The sequence below is a fragment of the Leptinotarsa decemlineata genome, unplaced genomic scaffold (assembly GCF_025532065.1).
Source record: "Leptinotarsa decemlineata unplaced genomic scaffold, Ldec_3_MD MMD2_tig00000251_RagTag_RagTag, whole genome shotgun sequence".
NCBI classification, from domain to species: domain Eukaryota; kingdom Metazoa; phylum Arthropoda; class Insecta; order Coleoptera; family Chrysomelidae; genus Leptinotarsa; species Leptinotarsa decemlineata.
Window position 1 is genome coordinate 5,167,920 of NW_027412547.1, and position 21,162 is coordinate 5,189,081.

Genomic DNA, 21,162 nt, shown 5'->3' on the forward strand with positions numbered 1-21,162 from the left:
TAGAGATTCAATACATGCAAACATATCAATCAAGTAAAGAAAAAGCAAATAACAAATACCCGTTAATGATTTCGCCTTTTCAAGGTATTTTTGAAGGACCACAAAAATGTGATTCTTATTCTTGAAGTTATTACTCAAATCATATACGACAATAATTATACATTTATTATTTACCATTGTATAAAGTAATACAGAGTGATTTTTCAATAGCAAACACATTAATAAAAGTAGATCCGTTAGACTCTGCAGTCAATTCTTCTACAGTCCTCTTGAAAAAGTAATAAATACACATGCATATGAAAAGGAGAGTCAGATATAAATTTGTGAACTCTAAAGAAAATTCTGTTTTCCACCAATGATAATAACATAATCAAATAATACAGGCACCTATTTGTTGTTGAATAAGAATTGTTTATTCCTCAATTTCAATGCATCAAGGACGTCGCCCAAAGTGGCCTAATTATAGCAAAAGGATATTTTGGTTTTATCCTCGCAAGTGCAAATGATGCACATCAGTCCTAAATCCAATTTTTTGATACAAATATTGAGGGATTTTATTATTCAAAATTTTGTACAAAAGCGTGCTTGATTGAAGTCATCCAGCATCCTTTAATTTATGTGAAATACGCGTAGGACATCGTATTCCATACATCATTCTCAAACAAACATCTTAAACGTATTCAGTTATGATTTTCGATTCCATATTAAATAAAACTCAGTTTTAAAGAAAATCATATTCCTAGGAAGTTGCATATACTATAATATTTCCTCCTTGTCCTAGGATTCTTGAAGCATCCGTATAAATCGTTTACTTTCAGACAGTCTCCTTTCGACATTCCTTTTCTTTGACCAATCGACTTCACACCAGGTTGCTTCGGAGTGATGGTTGGTTTTCCTTTCTTTTTAGTGAAAAAGAATTTTCCGTAATGCATTATGGAGTCGTAATCATATTCGAAACTATATGTGGTATTCTTCAGGCTCTGCTTATCGAAGTTTGATTTATATTCTGAAAAGAAGTAAATTATCTTGTTATTTATTTATCTTTCAGATTGTGTGATTCAGTTGATAGTTGTTAATTTATTATCGAGTCAAAATTGTAGATTTCGTCTACAGCAATAATGACAAAATTGGTACAATGTTCTTGTTATTCAAATAATTTGCATAAATATTCGGAAAAGCAGGACAAACCACATCAATTAATTTTCACCCCTATAACCGCTTTCCAAATCTTGCAATTCGAATAATTCGCATAAATATTCAGGAAAGCAAGACAAACCACATCAATTAATTATCACCCATACAAACGCTTTCCAAATCTTGCATGGATATCTTACAGGAAATTTTGCGGAAAATCTTGCATTTCCGATGATTTGCATAAATATTTAATAAAGCAGGACGAACCACATATCAATTAATTTTCACCCCTATAACCGCTTTCAAAATCTTGCATGGAAATCTTGCAGGAAGTCTTGCAGGAAATATTTCAAATCGAATAATTTGCATAAATATTCAGAAAAGCAGGATAAATTACATCAAATAATTTTGACCTCTATAACCTCTATCCAAATCTTGCATGAAAAATTGCAGAAAGTCTTACAGGAAATCTTGCGATTTGAATAATTTGCATTGATATTCAGGAAAGCAGGATAAACCACATCAATTGATTTTGTCCCCTAAAATCAATTTTCGACTCTTGCATGGAAATATTGTAAATCGAATAATTTGTATAAATATTCAGGGAAGCAAGACCCACCATATCAAATAATTCTCACATCTATAACCGCTTCACAAATCTTGCATGAAAATCTTGCAGGAGATCTTGCAATTAAAATTTTGCATAGAAATCTTGCATGGAAATTTTGCAGGAAGTCTTGCAATTCGGATAATTCACATTAATATTCAAGAAAGCAGGACAAACCACATCAATTAATTTTCACGTATTTAATCGATTTCCAAATCTTGCATAGAAATCTCGCAGGAAATCTTGCAATTCGAATAATTTTCAATATATTCAGGAAAGCAGGACAAACCATATCAATTAATTCTCACCCCTATAACTGCTTTAAAAATCTTGCATAGATATCTTGTAGGAAATCTTGCAATTAAAATTTTGCATAGAAATCTTGCATGGAAATCTTGCAGGATATCTTGCAATTCGGATAATTTACATTGATATTCAAGAAAGCAGGACAAACAACATCAAATAATTTTTACCCATTTAATCGATTTCCAATTCTTGCATGGAAATCTTTCAGGAAATCTTGCAATTCAAATTTTGCATAGAAATCTTGCATAGAAATCTTGCATGGAAATCTTGCAGGAAATCCTGCAATTCGGATAATTTGCATTGATATTCAAGAAAGTAGGACAAACCACATCAATTAATTTTCACCCATTTAATCGCTTTCCAAATCTTGCATAGACATCTTGCAGGAAATCTAGCAATTCAAATTTTGCATAGAAATCTTCCATGGAAATCTTGCAGGAAATCTTACAATTCGGATAATTTACATTAATATTCAAGAAAGCAGGACAAATTACATCAATTAATTTTTACCCTTATAACCCCTTTCCAAATCCATCTCTACAAATCTTCTTTCTATTTTTGTTATTCTCCCTTCAAAAAATTCGCACAAAATATTGTCGAATTTTTGGCTACTGATATTACTGAATGACTTTTCAACATCAGCGACCTTGGCAGCTTTTTCTTTACTTAAGAGCCGTTGAGGATTCTGTTAGATGAAACCTTAAAAACCTAGTTTAGGGTATAATTTTCGAATTTCTCACTCTCCCGGAGGATAACAGTTGTTACGTTAATTGGAGAGTTGATATGAAGGTTCTAATTAAAATTCTATAGAAGCGAGACGAATCTCCAACCTTTCTTCTATGTTCCAGACTATCAAGTTTGCAAGTGATGTTCGTGTCTACAATGAGGCGAATGGTACTTTTTTCGATGTAATCCAGCAACTTCCGGGTATGTTTAGGGGCAAAGCTCCGCAGGGGAATATATTAGATTCCTGGTTTTTTCCAATAAGTCGTCGATATACAATAAAAACAGGATTGGAGACATTATGCATCGCTGGGAATCACCAGCGTTGATGGTGAAAGTCTCCACGAGGTATCCATCGACGACCACTTGCAGGAAGCTGAAGAGTCATGCACAAAAATGATCCGACAAGCTATAGCAAGCAGCAAACCCTCATGCCCACACACAGTCAAGGCGTCAGAAATATCACGCGCAAGTGTTCTTGATTATCCGTGTTTCTCGATTGCGTTATTCCAACTATGGGTGACATACGATAGAAGGCCACCTGTTGATCTTTGTTTCTGATGGCTATATTGATGATTTCTCAAAATTTTGAAGTCTTCCATATATTTGAAGATATGGTGATTTACGACTTTTTCCATGATTTTTGATATCACTGATAGCAGAGCGACTTGTCTATAGTCATTTGAAAAATTTTTCTTGCCCTTTTTGAGAATAGGCTGAACGCGAGCAATCGTCCAACAAGAAGGGACAACCCCTTTCTTATAAGACAGGTTGAAGAGTATGCAAAATACTGGTGTGAGTTTATTTGCGCACTTTTTGCGTACGATGACGGGTACTTCATATATTTGCTTTTTCTATAGCTGTTGTTGCAGTTGAACCATCCGCTTGTGTTAGTGGTGGAATTGTGGATTTTGTAAAGTTCTGATCAAAAGCTTCAGCTACCGACCAGAAGGATCTAGACCCTTTGGGATTGGCAAACAGTTTATCCCTAACTCTCTGATTGTGAAGTTCTTTGCTTTCATTTATCTTAATCTTGCAGCTGTTGCAAGCATTTACAAACTTTTGGCATTGGGATTTTTGCGCCACTGGCGGTTGGCAAGATTTTTTGAGGCGACAGCTTACTAGCAATTTTAGTTGAACCAGGGTTTGCCGTTAGAAGGTCGTTTCATTAAAAAACGAATGTGATTCCACTTCCACAATAACTTCCGTGACTTCAGAAGCATAAGTTGATGGATCTTCAGAGCTGAAACAAACATCTAGCCAGGGGAAATTTCGGAAATGGTCTTGAAAATCCTTCCATTCATCTGATTTGTAATGCCAAACTTTGCGCGCCTTAAATTGTTCCCCAACATTGATCGTTTATTCACTCAACACTGAAATGAGTTTGTGGTCAGAAGATCCCAATAGAGACCAACTTAGATTTGTGACAGCTTCCACAGTTAAATTTGTACACTATATTGGATTGTATTTCTTGTGATGTTTCTGTTTTTGTTTCAAGAAAAAGTGCTTTCCAACTGTATTTTCATTTGAATAGATCACTTTAATTTGTTCGGTACTGAGTAGCATTCCAAGTTCATCAGATAAATTTTCTACAACTGCATTTTGTGATATTTGGGTTTTACACCTGTACTTTGGGAAGTGAAACTGCTTTCTTTATTTATTTTTCTAATAAGGGCTCCAGGAAAATTAATTTTCACTAGGTAATTCCCTGATTTGAAATTCCTTATAATGTTGATTCTACTGTGACAGTTATGTTTTGAAAATTATTGTAGAAATGACTGTGAAAAAGTTGGTTTATGATACCAGTCTACCTTCAGAATCTAAAATTATTTTAGTATCTAGAAAGGTTAACGAATTGTTTTATTTTTTAATTTCAAGAGTAAATTTCAGTGTTGGATGAAAACTATGGAAAGTAGCTAATATTTAGGTTTGTTTATTTTTTGGAATGGAAGTAACAATTTCGTCAACATATCTTTTGAAAAAGGGCAATGAAAATGACAACTTTTTATGCATATATTTTGTAGTTCTGCCATGACCAAGTCTGCACAAGTGAGTGACATAAAATTACCCATTAGCAACTCGAAAATTTATTCGTAAAAAGATCCATTGCAACAAAAGTAATTAGAGTCTAAACAGATTTATTAAAAAAAATGATTCCAGAAAAATGAAAATGAATGAGTATCCAGAATATTTTCGTCGCTGTAACTTCACAGTCATAAATTAGGTAATTTGAGAATACTCACGCGGAACAATGTTTTCCATGTGAATCTTCACGAACTTATCCCTATCCCATCTGGACTGCTCATGGAAAATTCCAATCGCATGCATTAGTTCATGAATAGCTCTTCCTTCGGTCCCTAGACAGTTAGGTCCTCTTGCATCGGGCGCCTGCAGGCTGACAATCTGGGCCCCTCCAAATCGACCGACGAAGGACCAACAACCTTTGGGATACTTTATTGGCCAGATCAGAAGGTAGTCTTTACTTTTTCCATCCCAAGGTACGAAACGGAGGCAGGTCATAAAGTTCAGATATCTGATGGCTTTGATGATAGTTACTTCTTCAGAAGGCTCTGAAAAGTATATATTTATTCATGTATTTATTTATTTATTCATACACTGTTCTACAGGTTAGACCCAACTACAGAACAGGAATATAAGTCAAATTACAATACTTTTCATAATAAATTTTAACATAAGAACAATACCTATATAATTAGCTGAAGTAAAAATATCTAGTCGCAGAAATGAAACAGTAAAAAATATCGAGCTGACAACTTGCTGAGTTACATTTGACACACATGTTATGCAGAGGTGAACGTTTCAGAATATGTGTACGTGGTGTTGGTAGATAAAAAGGATTTACCACTCTAGAGGTTGGTCTAGGTACATTGAAATTCAGTTTTTGCGGAATATGCGGGTCAGTAATTGAATTATTATTCAGTTCAAAAAGAAAAATGGTGAAGTGGCAATCAAGACGGCAACTCAAGCTATTTATAGCATGTCTAGCTAATAATGCATCATGGGAAAATGAATTGGTGGATAGATATTGTCTGATCTATAGGAGAGAAGTTTTAGGAACCGACGTTGAACTGATTCAACTTTCCTGGTATACAACTGATGAGATGGAATCCAGATTATGGATGCAAGTTCTGATTTTGTTCTGACGAAGGCATGTAGATGGATTCGAGAAATGGAGATTCGCGCAATAAATCCATTCATCCTGTTTGCAGCAGACAGAGTGGCTTCAATGTGTGGCACGAGTTTTGTATCGAAAGTAACACCTGGATCGGTGAATGTGAGAGGCCGTTGAAGTGGAATATCGTTTATTAAATATTGTTATGAAAATAGCCGATTTTTTAGTGTGTATGTCTCATGTTTGAAGGTAATTGACAATGTTTCATGATGAATTTCACTAGTTCGGATTTCCATTGTCTACTATATAAAATAATTTGAAATTCTTGAAACAACTAAGAGAATAATTAAAAATGAATAGCTGAAAATAACAACTATATTAAGCAAAAAAAACCTGAAATGAAATAATAGTGAAATGAAATACAAGTAAAAAAAGAACAAAAAATAAATGAAAATAAAGAAATGAACAAGAAAATGAAAATAAAGTTAAGAGATTTCAAGTTAGTTCACGACGTTTCGATTATTAGTATCTACAATCGTCTTCGGGTGATGACTGAACTCATTTCATTGAGAGATGACTATTCATAGGTCGTTCGAGTACTTTCACTTATCCCCGCTTTCCATTTTCCGCTTCATTGGTTCCGTGGGAGATGACCGTTTGGCGGGAGTTCGCCATTTTTTTCTTGATGATGTGTTTCCATATGTTGCGTATTTCTACGCTGGCTTGGCTGAATACGTTGTTGGACAACATGTATGCGGCTTCCTTGAATTTTCTCCTAAACCAATGTTTCTCCAGAAAGAGAGAACGAATCTACCTGTAGAAGTAATTATGGAATTACTAGGATGCTGTGTACGAAACTGTTATTTCCAACTGAAAGACGACTTCTTTACACAAGATGAGGGACTGCCAATGAGATCACCACCTTCACCAGTCATAGCCAACATATAAATGAAGTGGTTTGAAACTCTGACCATTGAAGAAGCCCACAAGAAACCTCGAGTCTGGTTGAGATATGTTGACGACACCTTCATAATATATAACCATGGGAATACTTAACTAGACGCCTCACAGCGTGAGACCTTCCATCACTTTCACAATGGAGAAGGAAATCCACAATGAATTGCCATTCTTAGACGTTTTAGTGAAGAGAATCGACACTAAGTGGGAAACATCTGTATACCGAAAACCCACTCATACGGGACAATATCTGAACCACGAATCCAACCACCATCAATCGACTAAAAGAGGAATCATCAAGATTCTATTAGACCGTGCTTTTGGGCTCTGTAATACGAAGGAAGGTCTCGAGAAGGAACTAGACATCATCAAAAATGATCTTCAACGGAATAGCTACTCCAAAGCGATGGTAGAAAAGACTTTGGCTTAAAGACAGCAGGAGCCTCGCAACGAAGAGAAGTCGTTACAACCGGTGCTTGCACTTCCCTACATCAGAGGATTATCGGAGAAGATAAAAAGAATTGGTTCCAAGTACGATATCAGAACCTGCTTTAGATCCGGTAACACCATCCGAAGCAGCCTCACGAAAACCAGTCTACCAAACGCGGACTGCGATTCCAAGAATTTACATTTACTGGATACCCTGTGGGTGGGAAAAATACTATATTGGTGAAACTAAGAAGCTATTGAATATTCGCATTGCCAAGCACAAAAACACACACAGTGAGGGGAAACTAGTAAATCAGGAATAGCATACCATGTTTGGACCCATAAACACAACATCGAGTGGCCCCAAGCTGAGATCTTACACAGAGAGGAACATTGGTTTAGGAGAAAATTCAAAGAAGCCGCATACATGTTGTCCAACAACGTATTCAGCCAAGCCAGCGTAGAAATACCTAACATATGGAAACCCATCATCAAGCAAAAAATGGCCAACTCCCGCCAAGAGGTCATCTCCCACGGAACCAGTAAAGCGGAAAATGGAAAGCGGGGATAAGTGAGAATACTCGAACGGCCTATAAATAGTCATCTCTCGAAGAAATCAGCTCAGTCATCACCCGAAGACGATTGTAGACACTAACAATCGAAAAGTCGTGAACTAACGTGGCTTGGAATCTCTCAACTTCATTTTTATTTTCTTGTTCATTTTTTTATTTTTATTTTTTTTTTGTTCTATTTTTACTTGTATTTTATTTCACTATTATTTCATTTCAGGTTTTTTTGCTTAATATAATTGTTATTTTCAGGGGGTGCATACTGCGAACTACCGAGGTTGTTCTGAGTTCCCCAAGGTTAACAGGAGGACCAAGGTGGCTGCAATTGCTCTCCAAAATGCATCCACACCTGGAAGGCGCCCTGCTGGAGCATCTAGCACACACCCGGGGATGAGTTATGCAGGAGCGGCAAAGAGCGGCAACACCTCCGCCAAGCCGACTAAAGCGCCCAATAGTCCTCGCTCGTCGAAAGTTAGTGACATCTGTTCCGCTCTGGACCAGATGAAGAAATTGTTCACTCAGCTCCCCGTACTCGATAAGATGTTTACGGTGAACACCAGCGTGATAACTGGTACCTCTTCATGGCTAGACAACCAACATTACCTAGTTCTCTTAAGGTCGTATTTTAGAATGCCAACGGCATTTCAAACAAAAAACTTTATTTCGAAAACTTCATGAAAGCGCAGAATATTGACGTCGCACTTGTGCAGGAAACCCACCTGCACAATGAACCTTTTGGTATTCCAAACTACCGTTTCTACCATAGAGAATGAGTTGGACGTGTTGGGGAAAGAGTTGGCATTTTTGTCAAACGTAATCTTCCTCACGTTCAATTCGGCATTGACTCGGATCAGTTACACGGCAAGGAAGCCGTGGGAGTTGAACTTCAACTGAGAGGAGGTCGTCATAGACTAATCTCAGTTTACAAGCTCCCGCGGAATCGTCTACTCCCAGAATCACTAGATGAACTGCTGTTGTCGACAGATACCCTTACAATTGCCAAGCATTGACTTCAACGCCAAGCACAATCTGTGGAGCAGAATCACCAATGCGAACGGCCGAACGCTCCATGCGCATGCTGACAGGCATGAGTATCGAGTGATGGGTCCAGGTGAGCCTACGTTCTACCGTGGAGATAACAGACCCTGACGTGCTTGATATCGCACTACTCAGGAACGTTTCCTTGTCTTGCGAAGTGTACACTTTGTCGGAACTAGACTCAGATCATAATCCATTCATCCTGATGCTGGGTGATGATCCCCCTCCCCAGGACTATCGATGAGATCATCCACGGATTGGAAAGCCTTCAAGGCTCATCTAGTGGAGAATCGTACGGAACGTGAGGCGCTCCAAACTCGCAACGGTCTCGACGTGGCAGTGGTGGATTTCGAATTATCTGTGAACAACGCTTTCCGCGCAGCCACAACCAGGACAGAGTGTCCTCTGCGAAGCTCTAATGAGTTTCCTCCCAGGATATAGAACATTATTCGGGAGAGAAACCGACTCAGACGAGTTTACCAGCGGACTTTCTATCCTGGAGACAAGGCTGTTGCTAGCAGGATGGCCAACCAAGTTAAACAGGCCATCATTGACTACAGAAACGAGAGGTGGAGCGAGTGTTTGGAATCTCTCGAACCTGGGGATGATGAGCTATGGCGAGTCACCCGCAGGCTCGAGAAAAGGAAAACCGCTCCCACCCCTCTTCACGGATAGCGCGGTATCTGCTACTCCCCCGCTGAGAAGGCGTTGGCCTTTGCAGACACAACGGAGAGTCAGTTCCAGTTTAACGTTTACCCGGATGATGATATTGACCGTGATATCCGGCTGGAGCAACGAGTTCAGCGAATCCTTAGGAAAAGAGACGACGACGTGATTCGTCCAGCTTCGGAGGGAGAACTGAGGGGGTACATCAGGGCCTCCAAACCCAAGAAGGCTCCGGGAATTGATTCAATCAACAATAGGTTGTTGAAGCAGCTCCCGGAGAACTTTATCAGATATCTATTGTTTATAATAAATAGCTCAATCGCCCTCAGATACTTCCCCCGAAGATGGAAGCATGCCGTAGTTGTCATGATACCGGAACAGAGCTAGAACCCGCTCTTTCCCCAGAATCATCGTCCGATTAGTCTGCTTTGCTCAACGGCTAAGCCGGCTGAACGTGTTGTGCTGCAAAGGCTAACCGAAGAAATTGAAGACCGAAATGTTCTGCCTGATGAACAATTCGGCTTCAGGAGAGCACACTCCACCGAGCTGCAGGCCTTGGGACTGGTCGAAAACTCCATCTCACAGCTTAATAATAGGAAGAGAATCCATCTTGTCTTCCTGGACATTTCGAAAACCTTCGACCGAGTATGGCACGAAGGCTTATTACATAAAATGCTCGATTTCGACCTGCCTCGGGGCCTGATCCGGGGGATTAGGTCCTTTCTGAAGAGCAGAACATTTCAGGTCCGAGTTGAAGGGACCCTGTCTCCTGTCAGGGAAATCCAAGCTGGAGTGCCTCAAGGAGCTGTGCTGTCTCCACTACTGTACAGCCTTTACTCGAGCGACCTTCCGAGGTTCGATCACGTGAAGGTTACCCTGTACGCCGATAATACGGCTCTCCTCGCTTCTTCCATGGGTCGAGGGTTGGCGGTCGTCTACATGCAACGCGCATTGAACGACCTCGAACGCTGGCACCTGTAGTGGAAGATTCGGGTGAAACCATGAAAAACTCAGGCGATAGATTTGGGGAGGCGTAACGCTTCTCCAGATACAAGAGTCACGATTTCAGGCAGGGAGATCGAATGGCAAACGCAAGTCAAATACCTAGGTCTTTGGGTAGACCGCCGACTCACCTGGGTAAATCACATCAACTATATAAGGAACAGAGTACAAATGACGATAGCCAAACTCTATCCTCTGATCAATCGAAACTCTAAGCTCAGTCTTAGAAATAAGATTTTATTATACGACAAGACGTTCAAGCCTGTCATTATGTATGCTTCAGGCGCTTGGGGACAAACCGCTCCGTCAAACCTCTTCACTTTGGAAAGGTTGCAAAATAAACTTCTCAGGATGCTGGTAAATGCTCCATGGTTCGTGCGGAATGAAGCCATCCGCAGAGATTTCAAGTTGTTAACTATACGGCAGTCCATTCAGTCGAGGGATCAGAGAGTTTTCGAGTCAGCGGAAACTCATGATAACCCATTAGTCAGGGAAGCTGTTGATTACACTATAGACGTCCCCCCTCGATTCAGAAGGCCCCGCCGCTCGGTTGAGTGAAGACCCACGGCGTCTGTTAAAATGAACAGTTTGTTCATCAAATACCCCAGTCAGGAAGGGGTACACAAGGCCAGAGCGGCATAGATGTCATTGACCTTTATGTCGCCACCAAAACACCCTACGTCATGAACCACTCGTCCTCCTGGCAAAAGACAGTTGACAGGGTAAGGGGTAAGTTTCCAACCTGATTAAGATGAAGCTGACTATCGATGAACGCGTTCAGTGCTGTAGTATCGAAGGATTTGACGGCCCACGAACATCGGATTAGTTATAATAAACGACCGGAAATTGATATTGTGTTCAGTTTATTTGCTGTTGTTATTATTGTTTTTAGTTTTTGTAATTTACCACAAAATATTCTATAATAACCTTAAATTTCCTTTTCATATGAGCGCACGCCTATAGTAAAAGAACGAAATTGGTTCCACACTTCGTTTCGAAGTCACCGAGAACTTTGTGAATTTATGAATGAAAGTAGTGGGAGTGGACTTACTGGTTGATTTTTACTCTGGTCTGGTTTTGTTTGAGTATTATGTCTACACTACAGATGGCGTCGAACGTGAAGATATTTATGATTACTTATATTTGAATCTACTAGTAAATTCATTCAAAATATGATGCATAATATTATGTACCTACTGTTATGTGTATAAATGATCAATGATGATTATTGAATATTTCAACAATATGAATATGAACCAGACATTTTTCAGATGAGAGGAATATTAGAGGGAATAAACCAGGAAAATTGGTTCAAAATGTTAATTATAGTGAGAGCGGTGAATTGGTTGAATGAATATGTGTCCGGCTCTCCGCCCTAAGGTCCCGAGCTCGAATCTGCTTTGTCCCAGATATTTTTAAAGCAAGAATGTTTCTGCTTGGAGGTGAACTAATTCTGTTATTGTGAGGATTGTTAGTTCGAGTGATATTGTTGTTTCATTTCACAACTTACCGTAAAGTGGGCTGATTGTGTATGGTACGACACCATTCTTCCACATTTTATCCGGGAACACATCAAACTTGATTCCTACTCTCCAATAATTATAAAACTCATTCGTGAGTGCCATATCGCCTTGGAATAATCCAGGAGACAGTTCTGGGTCCAGAAACTCCTCATCGGTATTTGTTGCATTGCTGACTTCAAAAAAAGAATGGTAAATATTAATCAAAATCATGAAATCAATATGGATAATTTGCATATTTTGGACAGTGAAGGATAAATAAACATGTGATGATAAAACATAACATTATTTTTCGCGAATCAGTGTGTAGATAATCTATTTCAATAGCATTAACTTTTTTCCAATCTATTAAAAAAAATGCATTGGTATATACAATGTCTGAAATGATTATAACAGTTACGATTGAATATTTCATCTAATTTTTTCTGGGAAAACAGAATGGATGAAGAGCAATTTTCAACACCTGAAAAAGCTGCTGACGTTTTCAAAATGGCTGAAGAAACCACTTCTAAAGTTCAATTCTAACGTTAATTAACTTCAAAACAACATAAAAAAAACTATATCAAACCAGAACTTGAAACCGTTTAATCCATTCGATTTTCAATATGGCTTTGTGCAAAATTCATTTCTTATTCTGAGGAATAGAGAATTGTTCTCAAACTTTTCGAACAGAAAATCTTTGAAACTCGCTTAGTCTGACCGATATGTTTCTTGTCACAGTGCTCACATTTCATTTATCGCCGAAATTCCAGCTTTCCAACATCTTGTCTTCAGGGTTACCTAAAATTTGTACGTGTAAATTTATGAAATGTGATCTAACCCGCAATATCTTGAATCAATCGGAAGAACAATAAACTTTGAAACTATGTATTTTTTGAAAATAGAAGATTTACGAATATTCTTCCCTAATTCACGTTTTCTAATTGACTCATATACTATATTTGAAGAATCTCCGTTGCCTTCAGCTATATCACTGATTACAATTTCTCGAAATCGTTCCTTTCTTTATTCTAGGGGAAAGTAACACGTCTATGGATAAGAAAGTTTAGACCTGTCATTTTGTGTTGTGGACAATGGTATGACCCATCAAGAAAGTACTGGCATTCTTTCTGTAGGCACTGAATTCTTCTTATCACTAAGATATCCAAAAATTGTAAGCCTTCGTTTTTTTTTTCAATGTCATATGTAACCTTATTATTCGGGGCTCTGTTGTTGTTAAAGCAAAGTCTTCTACCTTTGATTTCTTTGTATCAAATATCGCAAATTCATCGTCCACATATTGGTTTCAAGTCTATGAAATGTAATCTAAATTATCTTTTGCTTCAAATTCAAGTCTGCTCATGAACAGATTAGTTTTGAAGGAGGACAATGGGTTTCCCATTGCTGGGCCTTCATGCTGTCTGTTGAAACATTTGTTGAACTGCAAGCAATTTGGCTCCATGCAGATTTTTGTCGATTGGTTATTACAGTCTTCGATTGATTTTCCACTGAGAATAATGATTATCAGAAGATCCCTTAAATATTTAATAGTTATTGATATAAGGATACTTGGTAAAATCGAGGGTACATCAAATGATATGAGTAAACAACACCTAAACTCGATATTGTGATTGAAAGAGTTTGAAACTGTTTGGTTTGCCATTTAGCAGTTTTATAAGTAGGGAAACTAGTGGCGGATATAATTGGACGTACCGACTTGCCAGGCTTGTGAATTTTTGGTAGAACGTATATTTCAGAAATTGTTTAGAACGCGTTTGATTAAATTTTTACTCTTCTTGAGTGTGTTTTTCACTTCTGAAACCATCTTCGGTGATTGGTTCTTTAGTAATTTATTTGGGGCCCGTCATGTACTATCCATGATAATAATTGAACGATTTTCACAAACATTTTTTATTTCTAGACGCGTTTCGCTAACTTACTCATTTCTACCGAGAACACTACTAGATGCACAAATGTCAATATCAATTGATGTATCCGTGTTGTTTCTGTGTCGCTATACCAAATACTATTGAATGGTTGAGGGATCTTCTTCTACATACAACTAACACAAATCTGCAAGGGTCAGAATTGTTTTCAGTTCAACCGGAAACAATTCTGGCCCTGTTTGTTTGAACGTGGTTGATAATGAATTTTATTAGTTCGGACTTCCATTGTCTAATATGATATGAAATGATTTGAAATCTTTGAAGAACCATTACAATTGAAAATTAAAAAGAATAGCTGAAAATAACAATTATAATAAACAAAAAAACCTGAAAAGAAATGACAGTCGAATAAAATACAAGCAAAAAAATGAAAATGGAACAAGAGATTTCAAGCCAAGTTACTTTACGACGTTTCGATTGTTAGTATCCACAATTGTCTTCGGGTGATGACTGGATATCTTGCATATCTCTACGCTAACTTCACTAAATACGTTGTTGGACAACGTATTTAAATCAGTCTTCCTCTCTGTGGATGATAGCTTGGGACAACTCGATGTTATGTTGATAAGACTAAACATGCTCTGCTATTCCTGATTTGCTGGTATTTCCTCGCTGTGTGTTTCTTGTGCTCGACAACGCGGACTTTCAATGACCTCTTAGTTTCACCAATATAGGATTTTCCGCACTCACAGGGTATCCGGTAAATGCAATTCTTGGAATCGCAGTCCGCGTTTAGTGGCCTGGTTTTCGTGAGGCTGTTACGGAAAATGTTTCCGGATCCGAAGCAGGTTCTGAGGTTATACTTGGACCCAATTCTTCTTATCCTTTCCGATAATCCTCTGATGTAGGGAAGTGCAAGCACTGTTTGTGACGGCTCCTCTTCCTTGCGAGGCTCTTGCTGTCTTTCAGCCAAAGTCTGTTCCGCCATCACTTTGTAGTAACAATTTTGTTGTAAATCATATTTGATGATGCCTAGTTCCGTCTCAAGACCGTGCCCGAAAGCACGGATCAATGGTGGTTGGATTTGTGGTCAGTTTTCGGTAAACAGATGTTCCCCACTTGGTCTCGGTCCTCTTAACCAATAATGTTAGGTATGTATGAAGCAAAATGTTGTCACACATCGGTGTGACAAAGCGAGCTATTAGAACTCGTTTCAAAGAACACAATATCCGATTTCGGAGACCGGAAAATAATGGCCATCGAATAAATGAAAACTGTCTAAAATTGTTGACATCGGTATATGACACTGAATTTTTAGATGATTTCGAAAGTCTGGAAATAGCAGAGTTTGCCATGGGAACTATAAATAGTGACAAAGGTAACAGTCCCTTGTTCATCTTCATTTGAATCACGCTGATAAAAGCAAAAAACTTCACGAGAAAATTCCTCGCGAATTTCTAGTATAGTACTCTGTTAGATATGTATATAAAGCAATTTTAGAGTTAGGTTAGGTTAGGTTAGGTTAGGTATTGGTCTATCATAAACCCTCAATAATGCTAGGAATCACACGTTAAAAGCTAAGACCTCGTTAGTCCTTAGCTCGCACAAGTTTCTCAACTTCTGAAAGTTGTCGTTCGAATGGGGGTGACAGCTGATTAACGGAAAACAGATTTTAAACAGATTTAAACAGATTTCTTAATTTTCGGACATTTGCATGTTGACTGATTTTGGCAATTGGCAGACAATTGGCAGTAACTGAAATATTTTCGACGGTTTCTGGGTTTTGCCGTGGTCTGTTGACACGTCAAGAAGAATACTTCGACCACGCCACTGAAGATGCCGTAGTTGCAGTCGAAACGTTTGGAGACTGTAACCAAAGAAGACCATGGCAAAGTTCGAGAACCATCCAAAACATTGACACCAGTCGTGAAAGCTTACATTTCTAACTGAAATTGAATTTATTTCATGCAGCATACTGGCTACGGGCTAAAACTGCATTTCGAAAAACTTTGCAATAACATTTTTCGATAGTTTGAGAAATAATTCGCCTATTGAATTTTTAGGAAAACATTTATAGATAGTGCAAATCACGTTTTAAATAGTTTTTACTTGAACAAAGCAGAAATCGATGTCAAAGTCGAATTTCGAATAAAACTACTACTGAAATGAATAAAAATCACATGTGATGCACGTTTTACTGATCACTTTGTAGATACTCTTCATATATATGTAGTATAATTTTCTATGATTCGATGAAAATCAGAAACAAAAAGTACAATAACAGAAAAATGAGACGTCATTTCAGTATTACTGACCGATATTGGGCACTGGTGGATGCAGCATATCAGGCACATGAGGAAGAATAAACCTTGCTCGACACTCAACACACGCCAAAAGCAAACACCATAACCTCATCTTACGACCCGGTTTCGGCAACTGGCACACTAAAACTGCCGACTCTTTCTTCGTAGTACTTATGTGTTACGATTTAATAGCCTTTGCGAAGATTATTATTAGCATTTCTCCAATAGAAATGTTTATGAGTGGACATTTTTCAGCCCACTATTCGATAAAGTAGGCTAAAGACAAAATTAATTAATTTTAAACTGATAACACACCATTTACTTGATATATTGATGATATTATATGAATTTATTGTTTGAATCCCCAGAAAGGATCTGCCAGGACCACTCAACGATTAATTTAGCATATCTGTTTCTCATCTTCAACGAATAAAACTGCATTAAACATGTTACTGTGCATCAGTTGGTGACAGCAAAGTGTTCTAGCCATAATTTTATATTTGATAGATACTTTTTCAAGTACTGACAGCGACCTCAGAAAAAATCTCAGACCCCTAATGTGTTTGATATATAATTTTAAATTCGTTTCGATGATCAATTTTGTTACCTATATAAAACAGTTATTTTTGTATTGAGTGCGTAAAATGGGTGTATTTTGATGGCACATGAGACTATTAATTTTCTCATGTGCCACGAAAACACGAATTTTATACATAAAATACGAACAACAGTTTTTGTACCTACATCTGTGAATGCGAATTTACATCTTCTGAAATATATGTATTGAAAATAAATACTTCCAATAGGTACATCTTGACGTGGTGTTTTGTCCCGATGAGTTATTGCTTTCAAACGACTGTTGTCTCGAAAATATTATTCAATCTTTTCAGTAAAATCGTATTCAAACATGTTTCCTGTCTGAAAAAAATAGGTCCAAAATAACTAAATGGTACTTCTCTTTTCCATACATTTTATTGTAATCAATACTTCCAATTTCCAATACAATTTCATAGCATCCAGTGGTATTATTTGCTCGTAGTTGCTTCAATTTCAAGTTATTTTCAAGAAGATGGATGTTGATTATAATAGTGGTAGTAATACCCATTAGATATATCTGAGAAAGCAAATACAGTAGTATCCAATACGTTACCGGCCAAATCCACGTTAGTATACAATGATAATAATAATAATAATAATAATAATAATACTCAATACAATATAAGCGTAACCTCTCTATGGCCTGGATCGATTACCGTAAGGCATTTGATACAATTTCGCATGAGCTCATCTTGCATTTGCTCAGATGCTTTGCGGTACCTGATAACATAGTGAGATGCATTGAACAACTGATACCACTTTGGCTTCACCATAACATCTGGTCAAGCAAGAGTCCAAACAGGGTGGGTCACTTTCAGAAGGGGTGTATTTCAGGGTGATTCCCTCAGTCCCCTTCTCTTCTGCATCTCATAATTGCCATTATCCATTGCGCTCAGAAACACTCGAGGGTATAACTCTGGCACCCCCGGAAACCAGAGGCACAAGGTCACCCATTTGTTTTATATGGATGATCTTAAACTTTATGCCTCTGGAGAGAAGCATCTCCATCAGTCCTTGAGGGTGGTGGAAGAGTACACGCATGCTATCGGTTTGAAATTCGGGATAGACAAATGTGCAATGATCCATCTCAAAAGAGAACGATGCGGGGACTACGGAGAGGATGTGCAGCTCGTAGATGAAAGCATCCTACACCATCTGGATGCCGGAGAGACGTATTCTTACCTCAGGGTGAAACAACGCCTCTCACAAGAGGTAACAGCAGTGAAAAACTCTCTCCGCGGCAAGAGAGTTCGACTTCGACAGATCTGGTCATCGAAACTGTCGGGGAAGAACAAAGTTGCTGCAACAAATATGCTTGCCGTTCCAATCTTACTCTACTCGTTTGGAGTAGTGAAGTGGACTCGGGAGGAGCTGTATCAACTCGACGTAAAGACCCGAAAAATGATGCATCTCTATAGGAGTTTGCATCCCAAATCGTCCGTTCCACGGTTGTACGTCCCCGACAACAGGGAGGCCGTGGACTTTTTGAGTTTGGAGTGTCTACATGATATAATGGTACTGGATGCAGCCTGTAAAGCCATCAGAAGTTCGGATTCCCTCTGCATGGTCCGTGACCATGAGAGAGCAGGAATTGGAGCATTTCTCCTTAGGGCAGCTGCCCGAGCAGCTGATGAACTCGGTATAGTTTTCGACTCTGAACGAGGTCGATTGTACAGTTACTGATAATTATTTATAATTTTAGTCGTGGCTTTTCTGAATGTTCATATGTTCATAAGACAAACCCTTGAGTAACGCCTACAATAAAACGCGTTTTTTCTTATCTAGTCCTTCATTTTCACTAATCCCGGAATATGAATTTTCGAAATGTGTTTTTATTTTAACCCATAAATGGCATCAAATTCCAATCTTTCATCTACCCCTTTGCCTCTTGGACACCTTGAACCATGGGTAATGAACTTTGATTAGGTATTCACTGAACTTATTGATTTTTGTTATATTGTCCCATCAACAAAACTTGTTTTCTCATATAATAACGGTTTTTTTTCTCAATAAGAGGATATCACTAATTGAATAAACATGTAAAGATTGAATTCATTCTTGATAACCCACCTAATTTTTCTATCATGACATGGAAATATCAAAATGATACCCGCAAAATCATTTGGAGGTATATCAAGTACCAAATCCTTAAAAAAAATGAATATTTTCAAAATTATGTATCTTCACTGGCCCACATTCCAACGGAATTGAATTAATCAAAGCGTTTCTTCGTAAGAACCAGTTGAGTACAGTTAGAAATGTATCTGATTAGTATGCAAGTGTTCGTGTGCCGAGGTGTGATTTCGTTTCTGATAGGTTTTGATGGTGATCTTATTTATGATACTGGGAAATGAAATTTCAATTACCTACTTGTTGTCATAAGCACATTGACAGAAATTGTATGTCTTTGAAGATAGGTGGGTTATGAATTAGAATAATGATAATAATAATCATAATAACAAAATGGCTTTCGTGACTGAGGCTTTTAGTGTTACTATTTTTCGGGTTCGAAGACCGTGGATTTTTAGAATTTCTTCCTGACGTTTCACTGGTGAGAGTGGCTAGATTTTTCAGAGGTTTATACATTCTGGATTACTGATTACTGAAAATAACGGTTTCGTAACGCGTATTTATGCTGTCTCATGTAGTTTAGAGTGCTGATTACCTGGATCAGGTAATTTGTTGTTACCATTCATTGACTCCTTTCTACCTGCTGCCATGCTGTTAGCTATCCTTGAACTTCTAAGAATGGAAGTCCATATTCGATTGAGGTCCACCGCTTTTTCTATTCTGTTGAAATTATCCGTGTGTTTGTGTATCTCTATTGCCTCTATTGCCGGTGTTGTCAAACATAATCCTTTGGTTTCCTTCACTGAGTGCGTGTTACGCCACAGCTGACTTGTCTGTTCAAGCCAGTCTGCAGTTTTTTTCATGCTCCTTTAGCCTAGTTCCCATGAATCTTTTGGTGGTAACGATATATGTATACCTTCTCACAAGTGTACGGTATGCGATAGTCTCCTGCTGCTGACAGTGGATCCCTTTTGTTTTTTGCCGACCTGAGGCTTTATTGTATCTTTGTATTTTTGTCAGATCCAGTTTTGGTTCGGGGAGTTAATACCCTAGCTCTTTGGAGCCATTCATTATCCACCACCTACGGACTCGCCGTGTTGCGGACTGGAAAAAACCGGCATCACGGACCTTACACCCTCTACTACATATTTCATATACATCATATATACATATACAAATACTAACATATAATTTATTTATTTGCAGTCTTTGATTTGCCATTCATTGTTCATGTTTTCGGTGCTCGTTCTTGTGGTCCATATATACAAACTTTCAACTTTGAAAGGCATTCGCCTGGCTTTCGCCCCGGCGGCGCCCCCTGGATCGCAACGCCCAAGCCAACCGTCTCGATCGAATATGGAATCACATTCTAAGAAGTTCAAGGATAGCAAACAGCATGACACCAGGTAGGAAAGAGTAGCACTCCAAACTATCTGACACAGCATAAATACGTGTTACGAAACCGTTATTTTCAGTAATCGGATAGTAATTCAACAACACCGGATGAGCTCATCTTGCATCTGCCCAAATTCGGGATAGATAAATGTGCAACGGTCCATCCTAATGCGGAAATTACGGAGAGGATGTCCAGCTCGTAGATGGAAGCATCCTGCACCATCTGGATGTCGGAGAGACATCCAGATGGTGTGGAACAACGCCACTCACAAGAGGTGACAGCGGTGGAGAACTCTCCACGGCAAGTATCAGCACAAATTCCGACAGATCTAGTCATCGGAACTGCAGTCCATATCACTACTTCAAAGGAGTAGTCTCAACTCGACGCAAATACCGGGAAAATGATGCATCTCTATAGGAGTTTACATCCCACATCGACCGTTTCACTGTTGCACTTTCCCGATATCTTTTGAGTACGTACATGACAGAATAGTACTGGATGAAGGCAGTACAGTCATCAGGAAATCGGACCACTTTCTCTGCAGCTGGCCGAGCGACTGACGAACTTGGTTTAGTTTTCCACACTGAACGAGATGATAACAGGCTCTGTCACCGAGTTGGAACACGATCAGCGCCAGCGGTAGGCTCACCATAAAAGCTGCAGAGATCACTTCATTGCTGCGGCAACACAAGAATAGGTAAACCAATGCATCGGGTGTTCTTCAACAAGATTGAAGACATCGATTCATCAAAGCATCTCACCTTTGGATAGTTGAATATATAAATATATAGTTTGAACGATGTACATCAACAGATGTGCATCAACAGAATATGCAAAAAACGTTCAT

At 38.5% G+C, this 21,162-nt stretch overlaps 1 protein-coding gene across 2 annotated transcripts; it reads right to left on the bottom strand.

Moving 5' to 3' along the window:
• Positions 1 to 136: 136 nt before the first annotated feature.
• On the bottom strand, positions 137 to 16,423 carry LOC111512519 (zinc metalloproteinase nas-13). 2 transcript variants are annotated; one of them, XM_023168655.2, is made up of 4 exons: positions 16,265 to 16,423; positions 12,075 to 12,260; positions 5,014 to 5,340; positions 137 to 1,006 (listed from the first exon to the last, which is right to left on the bottom strand). In XM_023168655.2, exons 1-4 carry the CDS (start codon positions 16,362 to 16,364, stop codon positions 732 to 734), a joined length of 888 nt encoding a protein of 295 aa, XP_023024423.2. In that variant the 5' UTR covers positions 16,365 to 16,423; the 3' UTR covers positions 137 to 731. The 2 variants fall into 2 exon arrangements, with proteins under 2 accessions (XP_023024423.2, XP_074029659.1); XM_074173558.1 differs by having other exon boundaries at positions 12,075 to 12,256; positions 16,265 to 16,388.
• Between the last annotated feature and the right edge of the window lie 4,739 nt (positions 16,424 to 21,162).